The 20,312-nt window shown below is 49.4% G+C and overlaps 1 protein-coding gene across 1 annotated transcript in view; it reads right to left on the bottom strand.

Annotated features, from left to right (window-relative positions):
* Positions 1–15,927, bottom strand: part of FJX1 (four-jointed box kinase 1) — a 17,834-nt gene extending 1,907 nt beyond the window's left edge. Inside the window, exons 1-2 of the mRNA XM_034644804.1 lie at positions 15,828–15,927; positions 13,032–13,150 (exon numbers count right to left, since the gene is read on the bottom strand). Of these exons, the coding sequence (XP_034500695.1) occupies positions 13,032–13,150; positions 15,828–15,927 (219 nt within the window). The remainder of the gene's footprint in view (positions 1–13,031; positions 13,151–15,827) is intronic.
* Positions 15,928–20,312: the final 4,385 nt, after the last annotated feature.

The raw sequence follows: 20,312 nt of genomic DNA, 5'->3' as shown, positions 1-20,312 counted from the left end.
AGAGGGAGGGACGCGCCTCTGGCCCCGGCGGGGGTCGGAGTGGTTGCCGGGTCCCCAGCGCCGGGGCAGCGCCTGGCCTCCTGCAAAGTTCAGAGTGACCCCTGCGGCTCTCCGGGCGCCGCCTGGCGAGGGTTGGGGCGGGGTCCCTTGGCCTTCTCGATTTCCGACGGTGTGATTCACCCTGCCTTATGCAAATCCACGGGAAGCTCTCCGAGCCACAGAGGATGTGACTCCAGCCCGGTTAGAGGAACCATCTGTAGCAAACAACTTTGAACCGACACCCCCTTTTCGAGCGCGCCTACCACCGCAGGTCACTGCAGGCGTGTGCGCTTTGAGGTTGGTGGTTCTGTCTTTCTCGAGGGACTCACGGGGAATTAAATCTCTCTGTGCAAGTAATAGAGCCCCTAGGCCAGCTCCCAGCCATTCGTTCATCCATTCTACGAAGCTGGTCTCTGGGCAGTAAAACCCACAGATTCTCCTCGTGCTCCTGGAGCTGACGTTCCAGGGAGAGGTTCAGGTTGCTATGAGAACATTGTAACCCAGGATCCGACCTAGTGCCGGAAGGAGAGGTGTCAGAGACTTCTCTCCAAAGAAATAATATAATTTTGTTCAGGAGGAAACTGAGGCGGAAAAGACTTGCGCAATATGCTGGGCTTAGCAAGTACACACACTAAATAAAATTCAAACTCGGACCTTCTGGCAGCATGCCACCTGCTTTTCCCTCCATCAGGAAAGCTCATTATTTTTTATCAAGTTGCCAGCATTTTCATTTTTTTTAACTCACTGTCATTTAGCTAGTCACTTTATTCTCCAAATGTGATTTTCAATTCAAATGAAAAAAAAAATTCCCGATATTACATTTGACTTGCTAGTTTAATGGTTTCAGGGAAAAACAAATCGTTGGGGGGGGGGGAGAGTGGAGGAGAAAAAAACCCCAAACAATGACAAAACAAACCACACTCTTCCGGCCACCTGTGGGTTCAAGCCACCAAGAAGGCTCTTGGATAAGAATTGGCTTCCCCCCTTTCCTCTCTGCAGGAGTGTGTCCCAGATCCAAACCAAGATTCCCAGGTAAGACGCAAGATTGGGGGTGGAGAGGGACTCCGCCTCCTGGAGGCAGGAGTTAGAAATCTACTTTCTTACATGTGTTTCTTTTCTCTTTATCCACCATCAGGTGCACATGGGGGTTTTCAACTTCATTAGCTCATCAGCTGGCACTGATTATATTTTATTCTCCAAAGAATGAATGTTTAGAGTTACAGGGCAGACACCCTAATGTTTGTGGCTGAACGGAGGCATCAAAAGACCACATCTGGAGCCTTCTAGCGCTGACCCTGTATACCCTCAAGTGTTCCATATTGGCTGAAGTGTGGAGTCTTTGTTGAATCTGTTCCATACCACACAGCTCTATCATGCCTTTTTATAGATCTTATCTGATGCTGTGGTCACTATGGCTCCCATATGGAGGCATCAAAACATAGTAATTCATTAAAAGGTATTGTTCCTGCTCTGTGTAAGCTGCTCGCCCTCTATGTTAACCTAGAGGGCAGGGACTAATATTTCTTAACTTTTTATTTCTCTTACCGCTTAACATAGTATATTACACTAAATAGATGCTCAATAAGTTGAATTTGATTTTTTATATTTTGGTTTACCTTCTGAGATTTTTTTTTTTTTTGAATGCAGCGCTTTCAGCCTGGGTAAACCGTAAGCAAGAGCGCCACCTTGTGGGAATAAGTGGAATATCATCTGATTAGAGAAATGTGTATACGTGGTTAAGAGGATGATTCATTATTTCAGCTAAATTCTGAGCCTATGACATGGCTACCACAGCCGGTGACATGTCCTAGGTGCTATGGGGAAATCGAAAGTAGTTGGTGTCTCTCTCTCTTTAGCTGTTAACAACAGCGTAAAGAACTATAAGGGATAGTTCATTGTCATTGTCTGAGGAGTCCCTCTTGTCTGTTTTTTCTGGGCTGCCTAGCACAGTGCCTGGCACTTAGTGGGTGTTCAATAACAATTTGCCGAATAAATCATTGGAATGTTAATGAGATTGAGTTTCTTCAAGTGGCATGTATTGATTTAAAAAAAAAACCCAACTTACTACTAAAAGATACAAAATAAGAACTTTCATCTTCGGGACACCTGGGTGGCTCAGTTGGTTAAGCGTCTGCCTTCTGCGTAGGTCATGATCCCAGCGTCCTAGGATCGAGTCCCGCATAGGGCTCCCTGCTCAGTGGGGAGCCTGCTTCTCCCTCTGCCTGCCACTCCCCCACTTTGCTTTCTCTCTCTCTCTCCCTTTCTCTGACAAATAAATAAATAAAAATCTTAAAAAGAAAAAGAACTTTCATTTTAAAGGGAAAAAAAATATCAGCAAAGGCTCCACATAATGTAGGAAGAGGAGGCACATGACTTTCATTCTAGGAGAGCTGGCCTCCAACCCAGACATTCCAAATCCCGGAATCTTTCCATCATGTTCCTGGTATTGATGAAGAAACTGGGTCTTACAGAAGTCAGCTAAGATCTTACCTCTTGGAAGATGGACTGACCTTATCCTAACGCTTTGCCTGCAGCCACAGGACCCAAAGCACCGTGTATCACAATGGGCCGCACTAATAGAAGCTTGAGCAAGTGCACCGAAGTTCAGAAAGGCACCAAAGGACTAAAACCAAAACCAAAAAACAAACTCCGAGTGGAATGCCATTTTAAAGTGGTATTTGATTATTTTAGACAGTGTTAAAACATTAAACACACTCCTGTGTTTTACCTGTAAGATGACAACATCCCCACTTGCCTTAACCTCCCACCCTGGTGACACTCCCCTCCCCCACTCATGGCCAAGCCGCTGTGGCGCCACTGTTCATCACGATGTCCAACCCCTGGCCCTGGCCCTTCTGCCCCTCTGGTAGTGGCTTTAGGATGAGGGAAGGTGCCGCTTATCTGTCCCTACCTAGTAACCTATTTTCACCTTGAGAACTTTCTTAATATTCCTCTGAGCTTCTCCCTGAGCCTCAACTTCCAATTGCTTCAAATTTTTCCATAGTCCTGTTGGAAGAATGATCTGGCTCATTTAACAGTGCCTCCTGGGAAAGAGGGTGGGGGTGGCGTTGAGGGTTGGGAACAGGGCAGGAGGCTCGGAGTTGGAACATTTCCCAAGTCTGGCATTTCCACATTCTGGCTGTTTCCTTTCTGGCGGGTTATTTCCCTTCTATGAGTTTAGGTTTCCACATCTGAGGAATGAGGACAATAAATCCTGCCTACCTCACACAGTTGTTAGGAAGTGCTAGCGAGACATTAATAATCACTACAGTGCTGGTAGCACACTGACTGAGTGCTTATTATGGGCTTGGCATAGGGCGTTATCTGCTTTCTCTGGCACACACGTCTGCAACAAATAGGAATGTCCCCACTTTACAGATGGGAACACTGAAGGTTAACCAGTGACTGGCCCGAGGTCGTATAGCAAGTAAACGGCCAGGCTGAGGTTCCAGAATGATGGAGGACAAACCCCTTGCAAAAAAATAAAACAAAACAAAACTGGGAAAATGTCAGATATAAAAAATTATTGCATTTAGCCAAAGTAGACACAACTCAGATTAAATTTTGCTTTGAAATGTTCTCTGGGGTTGCTACTAAGTGAAATGGTTAGGAGAACAAACCCTCAAACCAAATTGTCTGGGTTTAAAACTTCCCAGGTGTGCAACCTTGAATAAGTTACTCGGCCTCTCTGTGCCTCAGTGCACTCCGGTGTGAAATGCGGTTATAATAGTCTTACAGGTGTTGCTAATACTGATGGTAACAATTAGGTAACATCTGATGATTCATACTAATTAATAGTAACCTTGTAGCTTATTGTGAGAATTAAATTAGTCCCTATATTTACAGTGCTTAAAAGACCAAGAGTTCACATTTACAGTATTTGTGTAATTCCATGCATGAGACAACTAGCTGTGTGACCCCGGGCAGCTTTCCAACTTCTCTGGGCCATAGTTTTCTTATTTGGGTCTCTCTCCTCCCCACTCTTGGTCCCCCTAGGGTACATTATTTTCCTGCTCGGGGATCATTCTCCTTTTCTTGGTATGTCTCTATTAGATCCTGAGCTCAAGAATTACTTAACTGATCCCGTTCTCTCATACCCGGCTGTCAGGGGCAGGTATATACACAGCTTGTTCCAGGTAAGTCCTACACAATAGCTAGAAGGGGGTCAGGAAATGTGATCGGCTTTGCAACTAGTCTGCCTGCCTGAATGAGTCTCACTTTTAAGAATACACTCTGTTTCACTGTGTTTCTGGAAAGAAAGCCAGGGTTGACAGAAACCTGTAATTTATGGTGAGACTAACATTTTTATGAACCTCTTTATTCCACATAGCTCTCTTTTGACCTGCTTTTGAAAAAGGTTCCTATAGCCACTGCTGTTAGAAGCTAGAATCTAAAGGTTAGAGCATTCGTGAATTAATTTAGCAAATTTGAAAGCCGTTGCCGACACGCAGCTCAGTCATAATGCATCATGCTCCAATTACAGGGTATGGTGGTAAAAATTCCGGGCTGGGCACTTAGGGACGTGAGTTTTCTTTTTTTTGCTGTAACGTAGTTCAACTGCCATTTTTGTTCACATGCAGAAGGCCAGGAACTGGGCAGTAAGTGACGGGGCAACTGCTTTTCTCTTGTCCTTGACGCCGCGTCGGGAGCTGTGGTGGGTTGTCTTCTCTTCAGCTTTCTCTTCCCTTCCTTCTTTCTGGCAGCTCCTCATCCTCCTTCCGGCACCTGGTGCTGGAAGCGAGGCTGGACCCTGATTTTGCTAAGCCAGTCGTGGTGCTCTCAGTCCCCTTGCCCGTGTTCAGTTTAGGCATAGGCTTATGACACCATTCTGGCCAGTGAGACCTGGAGTCCCCAGGGGGGTTTCTGGAAAAGATATCCACACTGTGCCCAAAAGCCACAGAAAAGATACGGCCCCTTTCCTCCATGGTTCAGATCCAGACTTGAGGTCTTCGACTTGGGATAGTCACTGCATAACTACAAGGGGAGCTAAGTGGACACATTGATGGGGGCAGAGGAGAAAGATGGAGGGAGCCTGGGTCCCGGGTAGTGGCACCAAGCCCTCAAATCAACTCTGAAGGCACCCTTCCTCCAGGCTTGCCACGTGGTTGAACACCCTCTGAGTTGGGCTTTTTGTCTGCAGCCAAAAGATTCCTAGACGCTGCAGCTCTCACAGCAGAGTTTACACGCCAGAGTGGAGGCAAACACGCGAGTAGATCTCTCCCATCACAAGGGTGCTCCTGGGCAGGCGGCATGGTGATGCCTTGAGGGACATGAGCCGTGCAGCCCCGTCCATGTCTTGCACTTACTAACTGTGCCATCTTGGGAAAGTCACTTAACCTCTCTGGGCCTGTTAACTCGTCTGAAAAGTGGAGGCGATAACTGTACCTGCCTCATAACGTGATTGTGTGGATGAAACGCGCACGAAGCCTTGAGTAAGTGCTCCAGCTATTACGGAAACATAAACCACGTGAAAGCACGGGGGAGCGTGCAGCAAATTCCACCAGGGAAAGCCAGGAAGGCTCCACCAAGGGCGCAGATGTGAAGCTGAGTCTTGAAGGGCAAGGGAGGGGGGAGGTGTTTGCAGGTCAGGCTTTGGGGGAGAAGGGCATTCAGGCGAGCAGAGGGAACCACAGGGGAGCTCAGCAGCCAGGAGCCCATGGGTAGATTACCATATCTTTCAGGAGCTCAATTTCCTCATCCTTAAAGGCACTTGAATATGTGGGATTAGCTTAATCCGCTTTGGATACAAGAAACAATGCATAGGCCCCCTCCCTAGATTGAGAAGCGCCAGGTCAGAGATTCTCCAGGGCCCCTTCCTCACTCACTTATGGCTGTTTCCACCCAGCCTGAAGACATTCAGTCAACAAACATTTCCCACGAAAGGAGGTGCCGCTGGCTGGCTTTGCTGATTTCTTTGTCCGTCGCCACCCAGAGCTTCAGCCAGCGCGCAATTAGCCATGCGGCTCCGGCTCCTTCGCTTGCTTGGGCCCCGTCTCATCAGTCAGCTAGATGCTGAAGCTTAATTAAGCTTGTAAAGCTTTCTGATTTTCTCAGATGAAAGGTGGCCCGTAAGCACCAGGCTTTATTTGGGTGGCTTCTGCCAAGGGTTATTATAAATAGGGCTTCGTGTGCAGTGGATGAGCTCTTAGGTTGATAATGTGTCAAGACCAATCGAGGTTTCTGAGAGAGGAGATATTATCATAATGGTTCCATCATATGCAGCGGGTGTTAATGGAAGGGGCTGTGAAAAAAAAAAAGAAAAACGTCAGGCAAGCAGCGAAGCCGGGATAGAGGTGGCTGCCGGTGTGGTATTGCCGGCTGCTGGGATCTCCATCATAATCATTAGCTATATTAGCCTTGGAGCCATTCTTCTGCCGTCTCGTCCAGACCAGACTCAAACTCCAATAAAAAATGGATGCCTTAACTCCAAATGAAAATATATTCCTTCGCTGCTTTTTAAAATCCATTTACATTGAAATGATGGCCAGCAGGTAAGTAATTCATAACTGGGGGCTCACTGCAGTGCAGACGGGAGTGTCCTCAGAATGGGGAGCAGCCTGAGCGGGACAGCCAGGGACTTGCAGCCCCGGGAGAAGTCATCACTGTGGAACTGAAAAGGGGCCGGAAGGGGTAGCTAACAGACACTGGCTGGTGGCTGGCGGGGACCAGTGAACAGAGACGTACCTTCACATTTCAACAGTGAGATGGGGGGAAGCCGGCTACACACTCTTCAGCAACGCAGCCCTGGTTAGGAATGTGCCAGCTTCCTGAGTCCCAGCTGGAATTGCCTAAAACCAGTTTTCTGCATCCCCTAGGCAGATGATCGATGACAGGTGATGGCGATGGAGATGATGAGGATGACAGCGATGGTGTAACCCTCTTGTTGGTTGACCCTGCCGTGCTCTTTCGAAGTTCAGTTCGTCTCTATCCAGATTCCCATTCCACGGCTTGGAAGGGTGCAGAGACTCTCCCTCTATTTCTGAGGGTCCCCGGGGCTCTGTTCCTCACGCTTGTCCTCTGCATCTGCTTCCCTGTTTGTTGCCTTGGCTCCAGCACACAATGACATGCTGCGAACTTCAGTGTCTTAATTACCCCCCACCCCCCACCGGACGTACTTGTACCAAACGTACGAGTGTAGTGACTTTGCTGAAGATCTGCGGGGCTCCCCAGACTGGGAGTGGAGGGTGTCACATCGCTGTGCAAGGCCGTCGTCCGTCTGGCTGTCCTTCCCCTCCTGTCTCTCCTCCTGTGTTCTTTGTGGAGAAACAGGCAGATTTCCCCCGAGTTTCATGTAACCCAGGGCCACTCCTGCATTCAGGCTTTCTCAGGACCTCAGGTTTCAGACTGTCAAGGTTTCTCTGGCGATCAAACTGGGAAAGGGATGCTGGTGGACACAACATCTCCAGGCTACTTCCCATGTGTAAGGCAGGGTGCTGAGAGCTTTCTATGCACTAAAGCTTGAAGACCCATCCTATCCTGTCCCGGAATTGTTTTCCCCCCTTTCACCTATGGGAAAACTGGAGCATTCTGGCAAGTAACACTTGGCTCAGGAGACTCCTGCTAAATGACAGAAGACTAATTCCAATCCTGGTCTGCCAAGAAAGCAAAGTTATGTTCGCTAAAATGGCACATGGCCTCCTGGGGCTGAGAAAAACCCTGGTGTGTTAGCAAAGGGGCCCCTGACTAGGGACTCGTCTCTTCCTCGGTACTGACACATAGTCTTTCTCCAAGCTCGTTTGAAGCAGGCGCTCACCGGTAGCTCTCCTTGGCTGCACAATGGAGCCCATCCACTGGGAGACAGTGCAGGCTGGAAAGCTCCATGCACTTGATATTTTAACAGGTGGGGCAAGAATGGCTAGAAAAGAAGTGGGCTGACCGAAGAGTCCCGGGGACCGTACCACTGCTGTCTCAGGACCAGAATAGCCTGAGCAGTTCACGCAAGAATGCCCACTGTAATTTCTTCTCCGGTCCTCCCCTCCCAGGAGCCAACTCTGAGACGGCCACAGGGAAGCAGGACAGGTGCCTCTGTGGGGCCGGGCACGTTTGTTACACACCAGACACTGAGACTCACACTTGAATATCTCTGGTTCCTTTTCATCTCCGCTGAGGGAAAAAAGAAGCAAGAAACCTCAGAGGCCATTTCTTGCCTGCCTGAGTTTAAAGAATGGCTGCATTTTAGGGATAATATGGGCCTAAGGAATAGCAGTAGAAAGGCTGAGGATTAATGGTGGTGATATATTTATATAGGTCCTTGCAGTTTTGCTGGGCACTCTCCATGCCCGTCCGGTGGATTTTTACGACAACCTGCTGGGGGGGATGGGGGGCAGGTGTGGGTGACTGTTCTTCTTTGATGGAGGAGAAAGTTGAGCTTCAGAGGGTTGTGTGATGAACACAAGGCAAACAGCTAGTTCCTGGCAGACCTGGAACTAGAGCATGCTTTACCTGACTTCCACATCAGAGCTTTCCCAGGGCCGTCCCTCTTTGCCCAGTTCTGTTCACACCTGCAGACTCTGTCACCATCCTGGCTTTCCACATGATTACACATTCATGTTACATGTATGTTCCAGTGTCCACTAAAACTCCAGTAAGGTGGACAGAAAAAAACATGGAGGATTCCTAAAGAGCTAGAATATCTAGAAGCTCCTCTCCCATTATATGTGCTTTCTATCTCTCCTGCTGGCATCTGTCACAGGAAGGAGGAGGGAAAGAACAATCAGAAGGGTCGGGGGGAAAGAGCAGGATTATTTTGAAATATTCCTCTTTGCTTGCCTGTTTTTATTGGTTAAATAACCAGAGGATAAATAGGGGCTTTAATCGAGGGAAGGCAGAGAGAGAAAGTGGAGCTAATCACTAATGACTGGATTATTTTCTTTTTGAATATTTATTTATTTGAGAGAGAGACAGAGAGCGAGCGAGCACATGTGCACGAGTGGGGAGGAGGGGTAGAGGGAGAGGGGAAGCAGACTCTCTGCCTGCTGAGCAGGGAGCCCAACACGGGGCTCGATCCCAGGACCCTAGGATGATGACCTGAGCCAAAGGCAGATGCTTAACCGACTGAGCCACCCAGGTGCCCCTCACTGGATTATTTTCTAAGTGACTTTTTTTGAAGCGGGGAGGGAAAGTGTAAAACAACCCATAATTGGTAAAGAGGAAATAGTAAGAAACAAAAAGCTTTGTCTTGGTTCTCTGCTCTCATGTACGATACCCTTGCTTACACAGGGCAAAACCAAGCCAACAGACGTAAACAGGGGGCTTGACCGTGCCATGTTGTCCCACTGAGAGGATCCTTGAGTTAGGGGTGCTGACGGCTCTGCATGCCCCTTAGGTTCAGTGAGGGAACTCGGCGACATAGAAGTCCTCTGCATTGGTTTTCTTATTTGTAAAATGGGATATTAATTCTTCCCTCACGGGGGTACTGTGAGAATTAAATGAGATTATGGGAATAACACAGAGTAGGTGGAAAGTCCCGATATGGTTTCTGGCACATCGTAGGCGTTCAGTCAGTATTATAGACCACACCCCCCGCCGCATAGAGACGTGGCTGGGAGGATACATATAAGCTGTACGTAGTGTTACTCCTCAAGACGGTGTGTGTGGCAATTTGACTTTTTACTTTATGTGTCCTAGAGTACTTGGAGGAAGCATGCTGCGTTAGTATTGATGGGTATGCATGGAGGGTCAAGTTAAAACTTAGGATCAGATAGAGAAGAATACAGAACGGGGCATCTTGGTACTCCCCGTCTTGTGTGATTGTGAAATCTTTATCTGCTACACTTGAATCAGGTGAGAGGCCGTGGGTGGCAAGCAATGGAAACGGACTGGCTACGTCAAGAAGCAAAAGTGGGATTTGGTGGAAGGACATTGGAATAGGTCACCGGTGGAAGAACTGGAAATTGGGGATTGGAAAGCGCCAGAGCTAAGGAGCGCTGGTAGGTTAGCAGGAGGACCTTCTACCGGCAGCGCAGGTGTAAGACGACTCAGTCCCCGGCGCTGCCCATTCAAGCTCTTACAGTCTGGAGGCAGCGAACCTGATTGGTCGGGCTTGGAACACACGTTTCTGCATTGGCTCATCCAGCTTTTACCACGTGACAGAGCAGGTAGTCTGTAAGGGAGTGCTTCCGGGCGGGACCATCTTCCACTCAACACTTAGGGGTTATTTGACTTTTGACAAATTATCACCTTGCATTGCTTATTTATTTATTTTTTTAAAAGATTTTTTATTTATTCAAGAGAGTGAGAGCAAGGGGGGTGGGAGGAGGAGCAGAAGGAGAGGGACAAGCAGACTTAGCCCTGAGCACGGAGCTGAGCAGGGGCTCCATCCCAGGGTCCTGAGACCATGACCTCAGCTGAAACCAAGAGTCGGAGGCTTAACTGACTGAGCCACCCAGGTACCCTTACTTTTCAAATAATAATGAGAAAACTTTAACAGTTAATTTAGTAGAGTTATGGACTCTGAGAAACAAACTGAGGGCTTCAGAGGGGAGGGGGTGGGGGAATGGGATAAGCTGGTGATGGGTAGTAAGGAGGGCACGTATTGCATGGTGCACTGGGTGTTATACACAACTAATGAATCATCGAACTTTACATCGGAAACCGGGGATGTACTGTATGGTGACTAACATAATATAAATTATTAAAAAAAATTTAGCAGAGTTATGCTGGACAGTCTCGACAGGATGTCTTTTAGGCATCTTTTATGAGGAGCCCATAAAAGTCAACGCCGAGCAGCATGATTTGTCATTCACGTGCCTAGAGACACATCCCAGGTGACACATCGGCCTTGGGTCTGAATCAGCGTTGGTCGTGGTGGCAAACACACCCACACAACAACAACAGTACTTGGCTTTTTGACTGCCGCGGTTAGCAGATCCAAAATTTCCACAGATCTGGGTAGTGATGCCTCTCAGTTTAGGAAGAGGGGTTGAGAGCTGTATTATTAGGGTAAAGAAAAGGAATAGGACATCTGTGTTTGTTCTATCAGTAGCTGTTATTTTATGGTGGTTGGAAAGCAGGGTATATGAAGCATGTATAAGGTATGCAGGGTATATTCCGTGTGTGTATGAGAGAGAGAGAGACAGACAGAAGGAGAGAGAGAGAGAGACAGACTGTTTCATTGCCCTCAGGCAGGATGATTTAGCCAGTGTTGTATAAGGCCGAGCTCAGATCCAGCCTGCATTTTCTATGCTGACCATCTGTGTTTCCCAGGAAAGCGGCGGCCAGCCAGGGCCTGAGAGCTTTAGGAAAAAGTGAGAAGCAGGGAGGACAGCCAGTCCAGGAGGGGCTGGAGGAATGCTTTGTGTCCTTGTAATGCCTCCTGGCAACAGCAGCCCCACAGGGGCCTGGTTTGGCTACCTCTCCTCCTGTTAGCCCCATAAGCGTCCTTCCTAGTGTCAGTAAATCCTCTCCCTGGCCACCCACCTGTTCCTTGTGATTTTTCTTTTCCTAGGGGTGGTACTGGGGGGAGATCATCAGAAACTACTAATTTGAAGGCAGAAGTCTCACCTCTAAAAACCACGGATGGACTAAGGGCAGGTACCATTTGTTGCATGTGGCTACGTGCCAGGCAACTCGCATAGCCTCACAAACCCTTTTTCGTGGGTTTTATAACCCGTATTTATAAACGAGGAAACCAGGGTTCGGAGAGCTTCAGTATATCCCTCAAGTGGGCCCAGTTCTTAAACGGTAGAGCCAGATTGAAACCTCGGCCAGCGTGTCCCCAGGTCACTGGGACCTCCCACTTTCTCTACACTGGAAAGCCAGCTCAGAAGGACCCCAGGCCCAGTGGCTCTGCCACCCATCACTGGCTGCCCTGGGACTCATCGCAGAACCGAAAGTAGTCTCAGCCTTAACTACAACAAATTGGGAATTCTGATACAGTATCTTCTCCCCAAGCCAACATTTTCATAACACAATTTTAAGCCAAGCCTTGGAGGCTACTTTTTCGGGGGATGGTTGGGAGACCAAGGTTCCATGAACTGCCAGGAGCTCCTACCCGGCCGTGAGAGCCCTTTAAAGAGCCCTCTTTCTAAGCCCTCCCTGCCCCCCATTGGAAGTCTTTTTTTTCCTTGTCTGCAGCTTTCGATGCTGGGTGTTCTAACCTCTAAAGTTGCCAGCACAGGACCGTTAGACTGAATAGTTTTATTGGAATTAAAAATATTGTGAATTTCATGCTAACTGCCTCTGGCCATAACTGGAATAGAAATGACATTGCTTCAGATGCTACCGTGCACTAATTAAACCAGCAGAGAATGAAACAACAGAAATACAACAGCAACAAAAATGGGAGTTGTGGGCTTCAGAACACTCCCCACAGCAGGGCCGTTGAATTTAAATTTCCATTACTTAGAGTGAATATGGCCCTAAGGAATCACATAGGGATGGTTTTTTATGTGATTTCAGGGCAAGTCCCTCTTGCAGTGTAGTCAGGTTAGTAAAGCTATCTGGTTGGGGGGAGAAAAGTATAAAATATATGTATACCTAGGAAAGAGTCCAGGAGAATACATACCTAACTGTTACCAGCGATAACCTTGGGGAAAGAGAATTTGAAGAGAAAGAACTTTCCTCTTTTTCTTTTAAAAATATTTTTATATATTCCTGGTGCGCTTAAATGCATTCTACGCAGCCTGCATTTTCGAGCCGACTGGAATGACCGAGGGGATGCTTTAGAGCGACTGATTCATAGTTCATGGCACTATATTGTCAAAAGGCAGATTACACTGGGTGACCATTAGGAAGCAGCTCTGGTGGGCCAGGTACAAAGATGGGAAGGGTCTGAGCTTGGCTGGTAGCAGTAGAGATGGAAAGGAAGGGGGAGAGGGGTTTGTGTGTCATTAAAAGCTGGGAGCCAGGGCGTGATAATGAATTTTCTGTGGCAATTTGAATGGGCTAAAAGGTGCCCAGAGAGCTGGTGAGACCTTATTTTTGGGTGTGTGTGAGGGTGTTTCTAGAAGAGACTAGCATTTGATTCTGTGGACTAAGAAGATCCCCCTCACCAACGTGGGTGGGTGAGCTTCCTTTTGCTGGAACTGGCTAGGGAATGCTGATCGGCTTAGGCTGCCCGAGTCAATCACAGTTATAAGGGTGGTGGTGGTGTCAACCACCTGTAGGGCCACTGTACAATGGGGGAGGGGTAGAAGGGGTATTAGGGAGCTGTCAGGTTCTGGTTTGGGTTCTTGGAGCAGGAGTGGTCCATGTTTGTGGTGGATGGTGTTGAAAGAGGAAAATGGCAAAAGGAAGGACACCTGGGTGGCTCAGTCGGTTAAGCATCTGCCTTCGGCTCTGGTCACGATCCCAGGGTCTTGTGATCGAGTCTCACATTGGGCTCCTTGCTCAGTGGGGAGCCTGCTTCTCCCTCTCCCTCTGCCTGCTGCTTCCCCTGCTTGTGCTCTCTCTCTCTTTCTCTCTCTCTGTCTGACAAATAAACAAATCTTAAAAAGAAAAAGGAAGAAAGTGGCAAAAGGAAGATGGTGGATTTTCCAAATTGAGAAGCAGGACAGTAAATGTGAACTCGGCTCAGGGTGGGTTGCTCAGTCTAATCGAGAACAGCACCTCTGAGGTTATTGGCTGGGGGGCTGTGGAGGAGAATGATTGGGAGGTGCTGGGAAGACTGTGCATGGAGAACCAAGGTCATGCAGGCTAGACAAGGGGCCTCCAGGGCTTTGCTCAGTTCTGCGGGAGTGAGCCCGCCAGGGAGACACCTCTTTCAGCGGTTCTGCTGGCGTGAGCAGGGAGCTGGTGAGTGGAGCGCGGGGCAACATGGAACGGTGTCACTGCACAGCGTGTGGAGGGCCGTGGACCCAGAGCAGCTCTGTGACATTGAATGAGTTCATTTACATAGAGCATGTGGAGGGCCTGGCGTGGAGGGCCTGCCCCATCCCTGTCAGAAGTGGTCTTATTTTTAATCATTCAAGGCAGAAGAAGGATAGCAGCAATGGAAATAGGAAACAGTGATTCAGGACTCCTTCCCGCTTGGAAGGGACAGTTTACTGAACCTCCTTTCTGGACTTGATAACCCTGGGGAGGGGAAGGCTCAAGAGTGTGATGACTGGGATTCCTTCCAATCTGGTGAATGGGAGCTTGAGCAGAATTCAGTTTATTTGAGAAATTAAGGCCTATGGCATTCCTTGTGTCTCACAAGTGTGGAGCAGGGGATATATACGAAACTGGAAAATTATATGCACACATACTTGATGTATGTGATCTCATTCGAGCCTCACTGCACCCTACAAGGCAGGCATGGCAGAGGAGAAGCAGCTCAGCATGGAGGTATTCAGTCCGCGGCCCGAGGTCCTGACCTGGAATATGCTCCAGCTGGTGTTTGAGGCCAGCCTCCACGTGCTCTCCCCACCCCTGCCCCCTTCTGGCCTCACCACATTATCACGTCTGCATGAAACGTTCAGAACTGCTGCATAGCCCTTTCTACCAATCTGAGGACAAGGCCAAGAGGGCAGAGCCAAGCTAGAACCTGGGTCTTTGATGGGCAGGACCCCATCCTAGAAGCCTCCAGCAGCAGAAACTGCTAGTTGCCTTACTAGTGTCCACTCTACTCTTCCTCCTTAGCAACAGAAAATCTATATTGATGGATGTAGCCATGTACACAGATACAAAACCACATTTTCCAGACCCCTATGTCAATGCAGGTAGCTAATGAAAGTGTGAAGTGGCCCTTTGCTGTGCCCCTCTTTACCTTCCTGCTTCCTGGAATGTGGACGTGATAGAGTGGTGACAGCCATTCTGTGACCACGAAGCTAACTTGAGGATGGAAACCATGTGCTAGTGTGGGTTCTTGCTGACTGTGGAGCCGCCATACCAGCTTTTGGCTGTTTCTCTCTGGGCTTCTTTCATCTGAGAGGAATTTAAACCTCTTTTGTGTATAAGCCACTGCAGTTTGTATTTTATATGCAGCCGAGTCTAATCCCAACAGAGAAACCTGTCCACCTCTGAATTTCCTATTGGGTGAGAATGACATTCCTTAATGTCTAAACTGTTTGGAGGTGGCCTGCTTTTATGTGCCACTGAAAGCATCCTAATTGTTCCCTCTTCAAAAGCCATCCTGTTCACATCCGTCCTAGGCAGCCAGCTACAACGCAGGACCGTATTCCTCAGTTCCCCCTGGCCTGTGGTGAAGAGAGGGCCTCACACTGGGACCCCCATCACGTTCTACACACCTTTCCGCCTCTAAGCCCCATCTTTGGGCAAGAAATAGCTTCCAGAAGGCCCAAACGGAAAGCAGGTGTTCCAGCTAGCTGCCACAGGGGTGGTTCACCGCCGGTGGGAAATGTGGGTGGTGGCTCCGGCAGGGACCCCAGCCCTCCCACCCGTGCAGGCTGAGGCTCCGAGCGGCGTCCCGCATGTTCCCGCTTCCCCACTGCCCTTCCTCCTCGGGGCCTCAGCCCCAGCACGCGGTCTGCCTCCCACACAAACCCACAGGGACAGGAGCTTTTAATAACTGGCAAGGCAGCTATTGACTCAGGTTTTGTTTGCTTGCCACTAAGTTAGCATTTAATAAATGCAGGCCTCTGGGCTTAACAGGCCGGTCGTTGTGCATTATCGAAATGGCAAATTAATTATTCAAAGCTGTGCTTGAGCTATACCAGAGAAGGAGCGGAGGTGGCCCCTCTCGTTCCTCGTTCGCCGCGAGCGCTGCATTTCTGGCCATTTGGTGTGTACTTGAAGTAGAATAGCTATCTTGTTAAATCCAGGTCCGTTAAGTCTAAATGGGAGTCCGGAATTCGTACGGGAGCGCGGGGAGGGCTTAGGCAGTCTATGTCGAGAGCATCCCCACCCACCGGCTTCCTTCCTCCCATCCCGCCGCGACGATGCCAGAGCCCGCTCGTGAAGCATGGCTGGATTAATAATCGTTCCTTCTTCAGGGACAGAACCACCCATCATCCTCAGCCCGAGAAGCTTTCCCTGGGATGTAAACCTGTCATGCGATGACCATAACCACGGCCCCCGTTTACAAATGCCTATTACGTGCCAAGCGCACGTCCGAGAGATCCCAGTTTACAGATGAGGAGACTGAGGTCTAGAGGGGTTAAATAGTTGGCCCAAGGTGACACATGGGTTAGATGGCAGAAGTGGGATTCAGCCTCGGTTTATTGGACTCGAACACTCACCGTCTCTTGTTACAGAGACTCTGAGCTCTTGAATGTGTATTTTTGTGTCCCACACAGGAAGGTGCTGTCCCTTGCCTCTTGGCTCAGGACCTGATGACCAGAGCTGTCTGTTTTCCCTGCCACCCCTTCTTGTTCCCCAGTTAAGCCCCAGACCTGTGCTACCTTGGCATGCACACACCTGCCTTCTCCTGTGTTACAGCGCCTCACCAGGCCCGGGCGTGGGGGGGAAGCATCCCAACCTACCTTCGTGCCTCTCGCCCCTTTCCATCGCTCTGTGCAGGACTATAGCATTGTCCTCAGACTCGAACGAGTACAAACAAAAGTCCCCAAGGAGCAAACACTTTCCAGTGTACCTGAGCCCCTTGTCCAGATTCTCTGTTTGGCTTTGGGTTTGGGTTTGGGTCTTGCCCAGCCCCGCTTCATGAGCCCGTCTGAGCTCCTTCAAGATGGGCCTTTGCTTTACTGCCGAGACCCCGCGACCCGCCAGGGGAGGAGACAGGAGGCTCCGGCAGCTGACCGTCTGGAGACTTTGTTCCTGCTCACAGCGTGGGATGCCGAGATGCATGGGCTGACTCACCGCGCGATGTTGCCGAGCGGTGAGGCTGCACGGTTCAAAGCAAGGCGCTAACGCGGGCTGATTCCCCGCGTCGTCTACTTAAGGGACCCAACCCATTCTTTTATCGGATTGATTCATTGATTCATTGATTGGTTCATTTATTCACTTAACATGTATTTGTTGTTGGTCTCCTGTGTGTCTGGCACTGATGCGAGGCGTGAGGCCTCTGACCTCACATGAGATGTTCTGGAACCCCAAGGGCGAGCCAGAGGAAGGAGCACCGACCGAACAGAGCATTAGCAGGTGTGGGTTTGAGTTCTCGGGACGACTTTTTCGGTTTGCCTGGGAGTTTCCCAGTTTGAGCCCTGAAGTTCCTGCGTGCCCAAAAACTCTGTGCGCCAGGTGGTGGCCCGGGCCTGCGTGTCTGTTCTGCCACCCGTCAGTCAGTCCGTCCGGACTTCTCGAGGGCTGACTATGCGTCAGGCAGTGTTCCCTTGCGTGAGAACAGTGGCAAGCAAAGCTGATTCCCGGGGCTCCGGGGGCCCCCTCCCAGTAGCAGCGGGCACTGCCCGCAGAAGCAAATCGGATCGTTGAAGGTGTGTCTGAGCCTCATCAGGAAGATAAATCGGGTACCGTGTTGCAGGTTGACTGCTGGGTGGAAGGGGCTGTCATAGCCTAGGAAGGCCAGAGAAGGCCTCCGTGGCCAGCGACAATGAGGAGAAGCCTCCGTGAGGAGAAAGAGGCAGTCATGTGAAGAACATGGAGGAAAGCTTTCTAAGCGCAAAGACCCTGAGGCGGGAACACATCAGCCGGGTTTGAGTCCAGAAGGAGGCTTAGTGTGGGTGGGGACGGGGGAGAAAGGAGAGGGAAGGAGCGGGGAGGGAGGAGCAGGGGTCAGATGATGGAGGAGCTGGGGCTCTGCACCAGGTGTGTGCCTGGGGGGGAATCACTCTCAGAAGAAGAGTCAAAGGTTCAGAGAGGTCAGGGAGAGCAAACATACTTACTTCATAGGGCTATCTTACCCCCTCGCACAAACCTGATTTCTCCTTTGGATTTTCTATCCTGGGACAAACATCACCATTCGCAGAGTTCTCCAGGCTCCGAACCTCCTTCCTGTCCTCCCTCTTGTCCCCATTCATGTAGTCTCCAGATCTTGTCTGTTCTACCTCCCACTCCGCCTCATGTCCGCCTCCTCCTGCTCTGCGTCCTCCCTGGCCCGGCTCTGCTGCGGGCTCTTAGCATCCCTTGTCTGCACCAGCCTCCTGACTGGCCTTCAGGCCCTGAAGGTCTTCCCCATGTTGATATGCCAAAACTCCTTCTGAACGAAGATCAAATCACAGCACGTCCTCGCCGAAGTCGATAGTACTTAGCATATTTTCTCAAGTTCATTTCTCAGAAGCGGACTTGGAGATGGAGAATTGTATGCAGGCAGTTTAGGGGAGCGCACTCTTGCTTCCAACATGGTGAACTACGTGAACTGATCTTCAAGGGTTGAACTAACTTTATCTTCCTGGGATAAAACTTGCTTGGTTATGATGTATTATATATTTTGTGTATAGTGCTAGATTCAGCGTGCTAGTGTTTTGTTCAGGATTTTTACATCCGTGAATGTACAGTATTTGCCTAATTTTGGTATGGGTGGAACACAGGCCTCCTAAAATGAGAGGTTGGATTGGGGGTGGGAGTGTAGGACGAGGGACTATTGACTTTAATTGAAGATTCTTAGCACTCTCTGATTTTTAATTATTTTGCTTTAGTACATGAAAATGATTTTATAAAGCACTAAAAAAAAAAAAAGAAAGAAAACAAGGGTGGGTGCAGTGGAGGTGGGTAACAGGTAAAATGTAGGATTGGCTAGACCTGGACTTGATGCAAGGTGATCACCACGCATGGAACACTTTCTGTGTCGGGAGCTGTCCTGTGTGCTTTGTGTTATCTGATTTAATGCCGACAAGAGCCCGTATCAGTGAACTATTGCTACATAGCAAACCATCCTAAAACTTGGTGGTTTAAAGCAACAACTGTTTATTCTGCTGTAAGTGCAGGAATGCAGCAGTCCACCTTGCCAGAAGCCAGAGAAGGAGACAGATGGATTAAAGATCCATCCACAGAAATTTCTGCCTGCTTGGCCATTTGCTCCTTGTAATCGAATGCTAAAGGGGTGATTAAAAAGAGGGCATGTGTACCAGGTAAGCACGTGGGCTCATCTCGTCTGCTGAACGGTGCAATAGACAAAGGATCATCTCTGCAAATGTGATGAGTGTTCTTCAATTTGGGGGGGGGCAGTTATTCTTTGGTTTTGTTTGGGGTCACTCACGGCACTGCAGTCATCTGCCCACTGGCTCAACTAGGGTAAAATGGTCCCAGAAGGTGACTCTCTGGTGCTCACAACACATATGGCGATGAGGTGGGGCTGCCAGTGGGGGATCTCGGTTCTCTTGCACGTGGCCTTCCCAGCAAGATATGCTAGGTTTCTTGGATGGTGGTGGCCGTCTTCCAAGAGGGCACGCCCCTGTGTGCAAATGCGCGTCAGCCTCTGCAGGCTGATGCTGTCCCATCGGTCAAAGCAAATCACATGGTGAAGTCTAGCATGAGTGGGGGAGGGAGATAGGCCAGGCATGGATGCTGGGAGAGGGCATTCATTGCAGGCATGCGGTGTAACAGTCCCCCACAGGATGCTCTGAAGCAAGTATGTCTTGTCATCCTCACTTCACAGATGAGAAGACCAAGTAAAATAGCTTGCATAAGGTCCTCACTCGCGTCTGGCAAGGGTGGGGTATAGCTGGGTCTCACGCTCTCTTCTCTGACTCCCTCTGACACCCTGCCTTGGCATTGACTTCTTTTCCATAGTCCCTGTCCAATTATCCTGATTGACATGTTGAGACACTTGTTCTCAGGTCTGCTGCTGGTCTCTTGCACATTTGCACTCAACTATCCTCCCCAAACACACACACACACACACACACACACACACACACTCAAGAGCAATGCTAGCACGAATGGCCCGTAGTCTCCCTTTGCACATACTCCTCTAAAGGTCCGACATGATACTTCCTCTCTCACTTCCCTTATTTTCGGGGCCTGGGTGAATGCATGCCCATCACAGTCACACAGACAACCTTTAGCATCTTGCACCATTCAGTGGACGAAATGAGTCCACATGCCTGCCTGTTACAGATGTGCTCTGCGTAATAATCCTTCCAGCATTCTGTTACAAGAAGGAAATGGCCGAGCGGGCAGAAGAGTTCTGCACTCTTTAATGCCTGCAGCTCCTTCTCTGGCTTCTGGCAGGGGAGCCTACTGTGTTACTTCTCTCCTACCCTCACAGACTGATGGAAACAAGCGGAGGAAAGTGTTCTCATCATTGCCATCAGAAATCTTGTAGCATCTGACAGACCGAGACAGATTGCCTCTTACTCCATGAGGCCTGTCTTGTNATCATTGCCATCAGAAATCTTGTAGCATCTGACAGACCGAGACAGATTGCCTCTTACTCCATGAGGCCTGTCTTGTTGACGGGGTCCAGCCTGAAGGCCCCAAGCACCATTTCAATGTTGTTATTGGCAACATGATTGAGAGGGAAGCTGGGCCATTTGTCA

This window comes from Ailuropoda melanoleuca, chromosome 16, assembly GCF_002007445.2.
Source record: "Ailuropoda melanoleuca isolate Jingjing chromosome 16, ASM200744v2, whole genome shotgun sequence".
NCBI lineage: Eukaryota > Metazoa > Chordata > Mammalia > Carnivora > Ursidae > Ailuropoda > Ailuropoda melanoleuca.
Note: the sequence above shows the minus strand (reverse complement) of the source record. Positions and strands in the feature narration are given on the sequence as shown.